This window comes from Chelonia mydas, chromosome 3 (assembly GCF_015237465.2).
Source record: "Chelonia mydas isolate rCheMyd1 chromosome 3, rCheMyd1.pri.v2, whole genome shotgun sequence".
Classification (NCBI taxonomy): Eukaryota; Metazoa; Chordata; order Testudines; family Cheloniidae; genus Chelonia; species Chelonia mydas.
This window is the reverse complement of record NC_057851.1, coordinates 156,735,762-156,749,761: the sequence shown is the minus strand read 5'-3', so window position 1 is coordinate 156,749,761 and position 14,000 is coordinate 156,735,762. Positions and strand designations below refer to the sequence as shown.

Below are 14,000 nucleotides of genomic sequence, written 5' to 3'. Positions count from 1 at the left end.
GAAGGTTTAAAACAAACATAAGGAAGTACTTTTTCACACCATGCACAGTCAACCTGTGGAACTCATTGCCAGGGGATATTGTGAAGGCCAAAAGAATAACTGGGTTCAAAAAAAGAATTAGGTAAGAACCTGGCTATTAACCAAGATGGTCAGGGATATAGCTCCATGATCTGGCTGTTCCTAAACCTCTGCCTGGTAGAAGCTAGGCCTGGATAACAGGGGATGGATCACTTGATTGAGTGCCCTGTTCTGTTCACTCCCTTTGAAACATCTGGCACTGGCCACCATCGGAAGACAGTATACTGTGCTATATGGACCACTGGTCTGAATCCGTGTGGCCATTCTTATGTTAACTATTGTGAATGAGGAATTATACTTTCTTTGCACAAGTATAAATAATCACACAAGGTATAAAATAGTGAAGAATCAAGTCTAAAGAGTATACTCTTGCCCTGAGAAGTGAGAAAACAACTTAATGGGCAGGAGCTCAACTACTTAATCGTCCATCATGACCAGATACAAAAAGATTTTGCCCAAATTGCTCTAGTAAAAAAGTTACTCTAATCCATAACTAAATTATGTAGGCAAAAGGCAATGGTTGGAGAAATTGCCTGTTAGTCACAATAAGAGGCAGAATAGAGCAGATGGCAACCATAATGAAGAGGGACAACAATTTTAAACAGTGGTGTTGTTTTTTTGAGAAAAATAATTTCAGTCACTGCTCCACTGGGCCCTTCTGTCAATTTTTGTGGTTTTACAATCAAATATATATATATGAAGTCTTTTTTTCCTTTGCAGCTGCCATTAATAAACCCATACAGAAACAAGAAACTAACCGACTATCTAATGGAAACTGATTATATATGAAGTGCTGTCAGGTGTACAACAGAAACTTGAAAAATGATAAATATTTTTTCTAATCTCTATTAGTAAGTAATTTTTAAAGACAGAAAAATAAAGAGATGTATGTTGCCTATCTTTGACAATTAGAAAATAACACACTCTTATCAGTCAGCTCCTGAATGCCTCTTTCACATTTGGATCATATAGTTCTGCCCCTTGACATGGAATGTCTCTACATTTTTCATGGTAGTTCAGGAAATGTAACCCAAGGAGTAAAGCCAAGTACTATGGGCAAAAGAAGTGCACAAGTGTTTCAAGTCCAGGTTCTGCAGCAGCTGAGGGGTGATATCATGAAGCTTGGCTGAATAAAGCTCTTTTAAATTCATCTTCCTGATAGTGAGAGTCCACAGCAAATTTTTGTAATCAAATCTATTCTATGTAAAAGGATATTTGAGAGACCACAAAAGTAAATCTATTGTAATAATTATGATACAGCAGTTTAGTGACAAAGTATTATTGTAGTGGGACAAAGCTCACTGTTTGGTGATGCCAGTACAAAGTGTACTTTAAACCCCTTTCACAATTTCTGTATTTTAGTATTGTTTTTCCTGTTACAAATATAAGCTTCCAGCTTTTTTTTCCAAATCTCCTCAGCTTTAATCTCTCTCACCCTCACCTTAACTGCTTTCAGCGAAAGCTTTAAAAAGCAAAACTAAAAACTACTGGCCAAGCCATAGTTTTCAACAATCTGCTGATCCTCTGGCTCTTGCCCCTCACAATAAGGGCATTCATTCGTCTCTCAAAAGCCCCAGTCTTTATCACCCCCATCCTTCTTCTCGCTTTCATCTCTAAGCTCATTGTTTACAATCACTGTTTCAAATTCTTCTCCTCCAATTCCATTCTCGACCCTCTTTAATCTAGTTTCTACCCTTTGCACTCCATTGAAACTACTCTCATCAGTCTCTAATGATCCCTTCACAGCCAAAGCTCAGAACCACTACTCCATCCTCATCCTCTTTGACTGTCAGCCACCTTCAACACAGTCAACTATGCTCCTTTTCTTGAAATCTTGGCCTTTCTTGGATTCTATGTCTCTGCTCTCTAATTGCTCATTTAGCTCCTCACTAATCCTCCAACTTTCTGTGGAGATTCCACAGGGCTACTCTTCATCCTCCTCTACACCTTACCTCTGGGTAAACTCATCTGCAAATACAAACTCAAAAACCATCTACACTGACAATTCACAGATATACCTCTCTACTCCAGAGCTATCTCCTGTGCAAACTAAAGGCTCAGTCTCTCTCTCTGACATCTCCTTGTGGATATTTAGCCATGAGCTCAGATTCAACATGGCTAAAACAGGGGTCTTAATCTTCCCCACATACACCTTCTCCCCCACGTCCTTTTTCAATCACTATGGACCATACCAACATCCTGCCTGTCACTCAGGTCCATACCCTGGGCATGATCTCTGACTCAGACCTCCCTCTAGGTCCTTACATGCAGGCTGGATTTAAGTCTTGCAGATTCTTTCTGCATAACATCTCTAAAATAAGATCTTTCTTATCCATCCACAAAGCACAAACTCTCATCCAGGATTTCACCACCTTGATTATGGCAAAATCCTTTTCTCTAGCCCTAACAAATGCAGTCTTACCTCATACATATCCATTCATAATGAAGTTACAAAGATCATTTTTCTAGCCCCTCACTTTGACCATGCCACCCCTTTCTTCACATCCATCCACTGGCCCCTTCTCTAGTGCATCATATGTAAGCTACTTGTCTCTGCTCTCAAGGACTCATCATACTTTTTCTTATTCACTGGTGAGATATTGACTCCTAACACAATCGGCCAATGAGGCAAACCTCCATCAACCACTTGTTAATTTTTAAAACAAGCACCTATGTGCTGTCTCCCATGCTGCCCCTCATACTTGAGAGGAGCACCCCACAAACGTCTGCAAAGCTACCTCATCATCCTTCTTTAAACTTTCCTTTGCCAGAATGATTACAAAAAACTTGACAAGAGTTCACTGATGCACTAAGACCACGGCCTACCATGCTGACCAATATTGCTTCGTTGTTTCCTTGTATTCCCCCATGTCTGTCTGTAGCCATCTGTTGCCTCTTGTCTTCTACTTTGACTGTAAGCGGTTTGGGGCAGGGTCCATCTTTTAGTTGATTGTAAAGCACCTAGTATAATGGGGTAATAAAGTTACATTTTTTAGCTGAAGTCAACCAAATTAAAACGTCACCTTACTTGAAGGCATTTTCCCAAAGGTGAGGAAAATCCTCCAAGCACGAAACTCCCATTGACTTTAATGGGAGCTCTTCCTCAAAAGACAAACAAAGGACATGTCTTCATTATTAATGGCACCGATGGGAAAGCGCTCTCCCAGCGCTATAAAAAAAACCCACTCCCACAAGAGGAGTAGCTCCCAGTGCTAGTGCACTCTCTACACTGCCACTTTAACAGTGCTGAAACTTGCAGCGCTCCAGGCGTGCTTTTTCACATCCCTAAGCGAGAAAGTTGCAGCGATGTAAAGTGGCAGCATAGACAAGGCTCTAAATGTTAAGATTTTGAGATTAAAATTTGTTGCAGGTAAAGAGACTGTTGTGATCACTAAGAACCCGACTGAAGGCTCTGTGTGGGCATAGCAGTCCACCCATGCATAAAGAATTGCAGGACCAGGATTTAAATTAGAAATTAGGTGAATGTGAAATTAAAGCTCTCTGGAAAGAAAGTCTTAGTAATTTGAAAGGAGCAGGGAAACATCTAAGAGCTGTAATTTGCAATGATGTTAATGCTTGAATTACAGTAGTTTACTTTTCAGAGTAGCAGCCGTGTTAGTCTGTATCCGCAAAAAGAAAAGGAGTACTTGTGGCACCTTAGAGACTAACAAATTTATTTGAGCATAAGCTTTCCTGAGCTACAGCTCACTTCATCGGATGCATTCAGTGGAAAATGCAGTCAGCGGGGAGATTTATATACACAGAGAACATGAAACAATGGGTGTTACCATACACACTGTAATGAGAAAAGGAGTACTTGTGGCACCTTAGAGACTAACAAATTTATCTGAGCATAAGCTTTCGTGAGCTACAGCTCACTTCATCGGATGCATCCGATGAAGTGAGCTGTAGCTCACGAAAGCTTATGCTCAAATACATTTGTTAGTCTCTAAGGTGCCACAAGTACTCCTTTTCTTTTTTAGTAGTTTACTTTATCACAGTACCAAACTATAACTTCTTACATTTGGTTATGTTTATTTCTTTCAGTGTAAATTGGAAGGTATATGGGATTCTGTACAAAATGGTATTTTTGAAATCTTAAAAAATAAACTGATATCTAAAGCACAACTTTAGCAGTGGTTCAAACGGAAAAAATATTTGCAAGGACAGCAAACAACCTTAATTGCCTAATGGCCGACTTCAAGTCTTTATCTGAAGTACACCACCTCTCCCAACATCAGTTTCTGCTTTTCCACTGTATGTTTAAAACCAATTAAATTATGGTGGTGTTTTAAGAGGACACTCGGTATTTCACTTTGCTGTGGAACTGTAGTGACGCTAAGCCAAGCACTGCTACCGCACTGTAGACGTGTACAATTCAGCTCCTTCACTGTGGTCATCGCTGAGTGCCTTTCCCTTCAGCTTTCCATGGGAAAGGACAAGCCATAAGGTTTTAAATCGGTTTAAATATGAAGCAAAGGGAAAATTTTATACTATAAATATATTTTTAAAAAAATCCCAGAGGGGCAAACCCTCCACAGCTTCCCCCGGTTTCAGCGCACACATCCTCGCCTGACATGGGAGGTCACGGGGGGGACAGGCACAGCCCCTACAGGCAGGGACCCTGCCCCACGCCAGGGGCCGCCCCCCAGCACAGGTGAACACCCCACGCGCGGGCCCGGGCGCTAGGGGCAGGGACAGGCTCCTGGGCGAGGGGACCCAGAGGACGGGGAAGGTCTGTCGCCCCGCACCGCGGGCCTAGGGAAGCGGCGGCCAGAGCGGGGCCGAGCCGGGCAGGGACCACTCACCGCTCTCCCTGCCGGCCGCGGCGCCGCCCGGGCGGAGATGCGGGCACAGGAAGTCCCGAGCCGCCGCCAGGTCCTGGAAGTGGCAGAAGGGGAGCAGCGAGCAGGACATGGTGCCGGCGCCCACCGCCCAGCCCGGAAACGCTCGGCGCCTCGCCCACCAGCCTGAGCAGGGCGGCGCTGTGCGCATGCGTTGGAAGGGGGCGGGCTGAGGGACGCGTCACGTGATCACCGTGGCGTTGACAGCGTTGACCCCGCCCCCGTCCTTTCCTAAGAGGGGCTGGCGGCGGCAGGGCCCGTGCAGCACCACCGGGGGGACCCCGTAACGGGTCACTGCCCGCCGCCATGGGGGCTCGTCGGAGACCGTTGGGGCTGCGCCTCGGCGCTGGCGTCGCGGTGTCCCCTAGCTGCCTTCGTCTCCGTCCTCAGGCGCTGCGGCGGCAGCTGTTCCGCTGCCGCCGCCGCTCGGTGCCGGACACCGGCCGGGCTCTGCCGCCGCCGCCCCCCGCCGGGAACTGAAGCGTTTGAGCCCCCCCGGCGCGTGTGTTTTTACCCCGTCACGGGATCGCTCGGAGCCGGGCTTCGTCCCCCCCGCGCACCGGCGGTCCGAGCCCCGCCGCGTCGATCGCACCCACACGAGGGCGAAATCCCCAGTGGAGCGTTTGCCTGCGCCAGCCTCTCGCTGTTTGCAGAGGAGCGCTGCGGTGGGTGGGGGTGGGGGAGGGGGGTTGGTTTCCACGTTTTTGTTTGCATTTTTGGGAGGGAGAGGTATTGCTGGGGGGGAGGGGCATTGGTGAGGTGGAGGTCAGGGCGGTGGAGGGCGGTCAGTGGCATTTCTCCTTGTGCTGGAAAGACTTTTGGGGGGAAGGTTTTTCAGCATTTCTTAAGTACAGTCAGGGTCTGAGTTGTCCTAAGCTGCTCTGGAAGTAAGTTCAGTAGCTGGGAAGCCTCAGCTGAAAATGTTTTTTGTCCTCAACTCTCAGGTTCTTCACCCTGTGCTTTATGGTCTGTGTTGCCCCAGGGAAACATAACTGTCTCCATGGTTCCTTTATCGTAGCTGGGCCTTGAACCTTGATGATTAGGACTGAGGCCTTAAACTTGCATCTAAAGCTAACTGGAAAGAAGTAGGACTTGAAGATCGGGCTAATGTGGCCTGGATCACGGAGGAGGTGGGCAGTGGCACAGAATGGCTGGCCCTTGTAAATGAAGCAGGTCCAGTGCCCCAGTGTCAAAACTGGTACTCCTGGATTGACCAAATAAGAGGGTGGGGCAGCACCAGGGTGCTATAAAATACATGGTCAGGAAAGGTTTCAGAGTTGCAGCCGTGTTAGTCTGTATCCGCAAAAAGAAAAGGAGTACTTGTGGCACCTTAGAGACTAACAAATTTATGTGAGCATAACCTTTCATGAGCTACAACTCACGTCATCGGATGCATTCAGTGGAAAACGCATTCAGTGGGGAGATTTATATACACAGAGAACATGAAACAATAGGTGTTACCATACACACTGTAACGAGAAAAGGAGTACTTGTGGCACCTTAGAGACTAACAAATTTATTTGAGCATAAGCTTTCATGAGCTACAGCTCACTTCAGCTCACGAAAGCTTATGCTCAAATAAATTTGTTAGTCTCTAAGGTGCCACAAGTACTCCTTTTCTTTTTAAGGTCAGGAAAGACTCACTGAGATAGAGCCTTGGTGAGAGTCAGGAAAGTGGGGGCTGGGTCTGGGGAAAGCTTGAGAGAGCCTTTCTGCTCCTGAGAAAGAGGAAAGAATTATCAGGAAGCCAGTGGATGGGCTAGTCTGCTGATCTTCCTGAGCCAGTGAAATCCCAAGTCTAGAGAAGGCTGAAGGATGAGAGCAGCAGCAGAAGAGGCCTATTGGCTCTTGGAGATGGAGAGCTGAAACCAGAGGGCTAGAGAGAGCTCTGCTAGAGAGCCAGAGTGTGGTGAGGGATGCTGGAGCTGTACTTGCATGGATTACGGTGTTGGGTCTTGGTGTGCATGGGGCTTTTTTCTGTAATAAACTAATCCCATCAGGGCCATTTTCACTAAGAAGGACCAGCTGGACAGTTTCTGGGGGGTGGGGGGGTCAGGAGGGAAATTGAGGTACGTGTTCTTGACATGCTGCAGCCTGCTGGCAGAGGGTGCTCCTAGGTGGGGCTGCTCTGTGACAGGCAGTGGATGATACCAAGATGGGAGGGGTTGCAAGTGCTTTGGAGGATAGGATTAAAATTCAAAATGATCTGGACAAACTGGATAAATGGTCTGAAGTAAATAGGATGAAATTCAATAAGGACAAATGCAAAGTACTCCACTTAGGAAAGAACAATCAGTTACACAGATACAAAATGGGAAATGACTGCCTAGGAAGGAGCACTGTAGAAAGGGGGTCATAGAGGATCACAAGCTAAATATGAGTCAACAGCGTAACACTGTTGCAAAAAAAGCAAACATTCTGGGATGTATTAGCGGGAGTATTGTAAGCAAGACACGAGAAGTAATTCTTCTGCTCTACTCCACACTGATTAGGCCTCAACTGGAGTGTTGTGTCCAGTTCTGGGTGCCACATTTCAGGAAACATATGGACAAATTGGAGAAAGTCCAGAGAAGAGCAACAAAAATGATTAAAGGTCTAGAAAACATGACCTATGAAGGAAGATTGAAAAAATTGAGTTTGTTTAGTGTGGAAAATAGAAGACTGAGGGGAGACATGAAAAAGTTTTCAAGTACATAAAAGGTGTGATGGGTTCGGTCACAGAGACTCCCTTGGGACTGCCACTTGATGTGCTGAAGTTACCTCTGACCCCTTTTTCCCTGCGAGCTTGGGACACCAGAACCCTGCCTTGTTGAGCCAGACACGCTAGCCTGCTGCAACACAGACCCATGTCTGGTCTCCCCACCCCAACGCTGCATGCTTAAACCTGCTCAGCAGGTTACTTGTCTCCAGCACCCAGACACCCAGCTCCCAATGGGATCCAAACCCCAAATAAATCCATTTTACTCTGTATAAAGCTTATACAGGGGAAACTCATAAATTGTCTGCCCTCTATAACATTGATAGATATGCACAGCTGTTTGCTCCCCCAGGTATTAATCACTTCTGGGTTTACTAACAAAAGTGATTTTATTGCATATAAAAAGTAGGATCTAAGTGGTTTCAAGTAATAACATACAGAACAAAGTAAGTCACCAAGCAAAATAAAGCAAAAACATGCAAGTTTAAGCCTAATAAATTAAGAAACTGATTGCAGGTAAAATCTCACCCTCAGAGATGTTCCAATAAGTTTTTCACAGACAAGATTCCTTCCGAGTCTGGGCCCAATCCTTTTCCCTGGTACATTCCTTGTTAGTTCCAGCAGGCGTTTTAGGTGAAAAGCAGGGGCTTTCTCATGACTGGGACCCTCTTTGTTCTGTTTCACCCCCTTTTATAGCTTTCGCACAAGGTGGGACTCTTTTGTCTCTCTGGATCCCCACCCCTCCTTCTAAATGGAAAAGTACCACTTTTAAGATGGATTTCATTGCCAGGTGACATGGTCACATGTCCTGTGAGACCCCAGCCTTCATTCTTCCAGGGCAGGCCCGTAGGCACCCAAGAAGGTTTGCAAGTAAACAGACCAGTTACAACCAATTGTCCTAGTCCAGGGGTGGCCAACCTGTGGCTCTGGAGCCACATGCGGCTCTTCAGAAGTTAATATGCGGCTCCTTGTATAGGCACCTACTCTGGGGCTGGAGCTACAGGGGCCAACTTTCCAATGTGCCAGGGGATGCTCACTGCTCAACCCCAGGCTCTGCCACAGGCCCTGCCCCCACTCCACCCCTTCCCATCCTCTCCCTTGAGCCTGCCGTGCCCTCCTCCCCACCCCCCCAGAGCTTCCTGCACGCCATGAAACAGCTGATCAGGAGATGCTGGGAGGGATAGGGAGGCGCTGGGAGCTGGGGGAGCAGAGCTGATGAGGGGGGCTGCCGACATATTACTCTGGGTCTTTGGCAATGTACTTTGGTAAATTCTGGCTCCTCAGGCTCAGGTTGGCCACCCCGTCCTAGTCAATTGGAGCCGTCAAGCTTAGAAACTGCCATTAATGGCCCACACTTTGCATAATTACAATAGGACCTCAGAGTTGCACTTCATATTTCTAGCTTCAGATGCAAGAATGATACATGCATACAAATAGGAGGTACACACTCAGTAGATTATAAGCTTTGTAATGATACCTTACAAGCACTTGTCTGGGAAGAAGGGGCTATGTTTCTAGCAAGCTGGAGTCAAAGAATGCATTTTTAGATGCTGATGCTACTTGGTCAGCTAAGCTTACTGAGGAGTCAGAAAGCACCTTGAGGTTTCACATCACTGACAAATGAGGGCTGTATGTTTTCAATAGAATGTGGAGACAGTGTTTCATCTAGTTCTTCAAAGCAGTTCCTCTTTCTAGTCATGATCACTTTAGTCTTGTCTGGGTTCAGCTTGAGCCAGCAGCTCTTAATCTGTAAGCATTCTGACATTTTAGTAGTGGCAGTGGTTACATTTATGATGAATGAGATCTGTAGCTGAGTGTCATCAGCATATTGTTGACAGCTGAGCCAAGACATCTCACCATCTTTTCCAGTGGTCTCATGGAGATATTGAAAAGAGGGGAAGATATTATCTATCCCTGTGAATAGAACTACCTTAGAGTGAATTCCCTCCTATTCATATTATTTGGAAAGATCCAGGGGGTAGTAAATGGCAACAGGTTCTTTGTGGAGACCCTTGACTCTTCAGTACACTTTCCTCACTCCTCCTTGATCTACAAAACTCCATATTTGTTAATCTTTCAGACATGCTGCAAAACCTCTCTGCCTTTTTTACATAGGGATGTGTTGGGGTCTCCATCATTTAAATTATTTAAATCAAGACTGGGTGTCTTTCTAAATTATATGTGCTAATTCAACCAGAAGTTATAATCTTGATGCAAGAATTACTTGGTGAAATTCTGTGGTCCCATGTTATGCAGAAAGTCAGACTAGGTGGTGATAATGGTCCCTTCAGGCCTTAAAATCTGTGGTAAAATCCTGGCCCTATTGAAGTCAGTGTGAGTTTTCCAACTGACTTCAGTGGGGCCAGGATTTTACCCTAAGAATCTTTTTCTGGACATCTGGGGATAAAGCAAAACATGAACAGTTGAGCCTTATTTCCCCAAAACATGTCACTGTCCTGCTTTAAAGCTATGTTCTGCAAAACAATGAGGCATAGGTATTCTTGGTTGTTCCCATTTAAGTGAGCCACATCATTTTTCTATCATGTCTAGGGTCTGTTGACTGATCCATTGCTGTTTGGGGTTGGGGGCACCTTTTCCCCACCACTTTGTTAGCAGTGTCCATAACAGAAGACCTATAAACAATCCTGTTTAATAATTTAAAGATTTATCTCTGTAGTAGTAGGTGAGTTTTCACCACATCTGTCTTGGTATTCTCCTACTGAGAGATGTTTAAAAGTTTTGCTCATATTTTCTGTCTTGTATACCCTCATTAAGAGCAGCTTTGACACATCCCAAGATGCTGTGCTGTTACTAGCTCGCTAAGGTGCCATCAAGCAGGTAAAAATATTCACTTGCTGTCTTTGAAATGCACCTTTTCGATGTCTGTGTTCATTAGAGTAAGACTTTGATATCACAGATCTGAGAGAACTATCAGGGATATGATCAGGAGATATAAACATCATGGGGAAAAGGATGCCTGCTGTTCATGATCTTTGTCAGAGAAAATCTGAATGTCAATAAAGCAAATTCAGCTGTCTCTGAGGATGAGTTCAGGCTGCCTTCTGGGGGAGTCAGCATTGATACATCTGGGTGAGATACTTAACCTATGTCAGCATGGCAGATATCTATGTAGAGCTGGTTGAATCATTCATTGTAAATACATTATCCAATGAATTTGGCCCAGTTTTTTTCCATTCATGAGCAAATCATTCATGAGCCTGTCCTGATCTTTGCAAATAATGTATTCATTATTCCTAAGTACTTGCAGAGTAGGTTGGATGAACAATTTTCAGCCTTACGTGTTGTTCACAAACTGTTCACTGCAGCTATATGTATTTATGGTGTGTGATTGGTCACCTCATTCACATAGTAGTGCTTCTGCTTTCTGGTTGGATGACTAAATCCTTTTAACGAAGAAAATAAATGATGACTAGCGAATGACAATAATGAATACTCTTGATCACACACAGTACCCATGTTCATTTGCAAATGTGGCCAAAGGATGCACAATAACCATTCACTAAGTAAGCATTTATCAAAGTGTGGAGTGTGCATGGAGGAGTGAGTATGAAGCACTCATCGGAGAGGGGCACTGAAAAGGTATTAAGATGGGTAGGCCTGTAACACCATATCAGGTTTCATCTTCCTGAAGGGGGAGTTTAGCTTTCCAGCATTTGGGAAATTATACCCTAAACATTTTTATATACAAAATCTTGGTTGTGCAAATGTTTATGAATAGTGACGCAAATATTGTCAAACTGAAAAGCCATTCAGAGTTTGAACCACTGTTCACAAGTAAATGTAATAAAGATGTAATGCACAGGAGGGCTATTAAGAGATAAGTCTCTATTTTCTGACCCCAGTCATCTGACATGGATCAGAGTTACTAAATGTTATACCCTGTCACATGACATGGGTCAGTAGCCAGGGGCTGCAGTGGCTATTGTAACAGGACTGTTTTTGCAGGATTGAGCCAGATCCATCTAACCCATGAGGGTTATATTTATAATTCTAATTTCCTGGGGAGGGAGAGAATTTCTTATATCAAACAGCAGGTTCTTTTTAGTCTTCATCAGGTGTTTTGTTAACATATTATATCTCTCTCTAAGGGTAATAGTAAGTGTGTACATTGGAGCATCTCCCCTTGGATGTATGTATACTGAAAAATTGAGTGGTGGCTCAAACTTTTTATGTTTAAATTTCAAATATAATTTGTCCTACTCTCAGTTTTGGCATCCATGGTATAGTCAGGATTTAGCATGATCTAGGAGATGGGACACATGGTAGGTTCTGTATCTGAGTCTGCAATTGAAGTATCATATTACCTTGGGCAAGTCCCATAACATCTATGCCTCAGTTTTCCCATTTGTTAAAGGGGAATAAGAATGTTTACCCACCTTTTTGAAATGATATGAAATCTGCGTGTGAAAATACTTATTCTTTTATTACTACATTTCTTAGAAGAGTCCTCTTGCTCTAATAAAGAGCCAAGCGGCCCCAGTCTTGTCCATCAACTTAACAGCTGACACTGTCAAGCTCTAAAAAAAGAGTTCAATCCAGTCATCTTCCACTGGAGCTTGGATGATGATATCAGCAGGTATCGCAGGAAGAGCAATGTCTGGGATGATCACAAGATTCCCTTCATACTTCTTATAGAGCTGTGTTGGCTGGACTGGCTGTAGATAGAAAGCCATCCACAACAAGAAAAAATATCCAGAGTGTTGAGCTTTTTTGGTATAAGCTTCTCATGTGGACGGACAAAAGCTGTCTCCCATAGGACAACTTTCCTCTGCACAAATATCTCACCGTATCAGAGCCAAAATAAACTTCAGAGACTTGCTTTTTTTTTTTCATATGCAGTTTAAAAGCAGAAGCATTTAGTTTCGGGTCTCAGGGATGATGTTTAGGGCCTTCTGAGAATCCATGATAATTGCTATTTTTAAGCAGTGGAGCCCCTTAATTATGAGAAGTCAGACTAGATGAGTATCTAAACTTTCTACAAAACTGGAGTCATCTAACTACTAATTTTTTACCTTATTTTATTTTGTATGGAAGCATTAACAGGGAGAAGAAGGAATAAGTGATGACTTATCTATGCTGAGAGGAGTACCAAGCCAAAATTTAACTTTCATCTTTCCACTTCTATAGCTTGCAGTTTCCACTATAACAGAGGTTCTCAACCAGGGGTACATATGCTCCTGGGGGTACACAGAGATCTTCCAGGGGGTACATCAACTCATCTAGATATTTGCCTAGTAAAAAGGCTACATAAAAAGCACTAGCAAAGTCCGTACAAACTAAAATTTAATAGAGACAATGACTTGTTTATACTGCTCTGTATACTATACACTAAGTACAATTTAAAAAGTTGTACAATTTCAAAGGGTGACTGGATGATAAAAGTGAGCGGCAAAAACATTCCAGGGTCTCCTGTCCTATCTGTCTCTCTCTCTTCCACTTAAGAAGACAAAGAAACTAGCCCTTTGACTTGCTGGGAGCATCCTGACTTGAGAATTTGGTCAGCAATGTTGCTCGGAACATGTGGTAAGCATTTTACCATTGAACCAAGTCTAGTTTGTTAAGTTTTAGTTACTAGAAAGCATTTTATCTTTCTGGTGTAACCATTTCTGACTTTAATACCTTATATTTGTACTCACTTAAAATCTCTCTGGTTGTAATTAAATAAACTTGTTTTATTTTCAATCAGAACTAATCCAGTGTTGTGTTTAAACTGAACTGTTTGGGTAAGTCCAATTAAAGTAGCAAACTGTTGACTATTGACCCCTTACAAGGGCAACAGACCTCTAATATCTGAACTGTCCAGGAGAGGGCTGCACATGCAGGACACACATTTCTGGGAAAATTTAGGACTCTGAGTGTATTGGGGTCACCCTGCAAGTGGTAACCAAGGCTGCTGGAAGCCAGAATGTGGCTGGTGTGTTGCTGGCAAGCCGTAGCTGTACACAGACACTCAGCGTGTGACCTGTATGCTGTTTGTGAGCGGCCCAACTTGGGAACTGCAGCAGCAAAGTGTTGTAAGGCACCCAAGGTTGCAGGATGGGTGGTGGCACAGCCCCTCACTAGTCTGAATTGCACACCAGACTATGACAAGAATAGGGAATAATGGATGAGTCTTTTCACAATTACATGAAGAACAAATTTCTATTAAGACAAGGGACCAAATTCATCCTTGGTTTAAATTCCGTGGAATTTCACCAGACTTCCTTATGTCTAAATATAACTTCAGAGGAGTAAAGAGGAGGTTTTGAAGACAAAAGTGAGCCTGTCTTTTTGTCAGAAAAAGAAAGGGAGCATCTATTGATGCTTCCAGGCATATTGCTTGCCCAGAGAGAGTAGCTGTATATTGGGGATCTGGATTA

The 14,000-nt window shown here is 44.0% G+C and overlaps 1 protein-coding gene and 1 long non-coding RNA gene across 10 annotated transcripts in view; one reads left to right on the top strand and one right to left on the bottom strand.

Moving 5' to 3' along the window:
• RAB3GAP2 (RAB3 GTPase activating non-catalytic protein subunit 2) overlaps nt 1–5,184 on the bottom strand; it is a 73,531-nt gene extending 68,347 nt beyond the window's left edge. For 3 of the 9 annotated variants that reach the window (XM_037895694.1, XM_037895698.1, XM_037895695.1), the window contains exons 1-2: nt 4,887–5,084; nt 2,905–3,039 (exon numbers count right to left, since the gene is read on the bottom strand). In XM_037895694.1, the coding sequence (XP_037751622.1) occupies nt 2,905–3,039; nt 4,887–5,073 (322 nt within the window). In that variant the 5' untranslated portion in view covers nt 5,074–5,084. Of the gene's footprint in view, nt 1–2,904; nt 3,040–4,886 lie in introns of all 9 variants that reach the window. The other 6 variants (XM_037895696.1, XM_037895697.1, XM_037895699.2 and 3 more) reach the window with 4 other exon arrangements.
• Nucleotides 5,185–5,249: 65 nt separating this feature from the next.
• On the top strand, nt 5,250–12,616 carry LOC122465181. The gene is made up of 2 exons (XR_006289827.1): nt 5,250–5,597; nt 12,169–12,616. It is a non-coding gene; the product is annotated as an uncharacterized LOC122465181 (long non-coding RNA).
• The last annotated feature ends 1,384 nt before the right edge of the window (nt 12,617–14,000 follow it).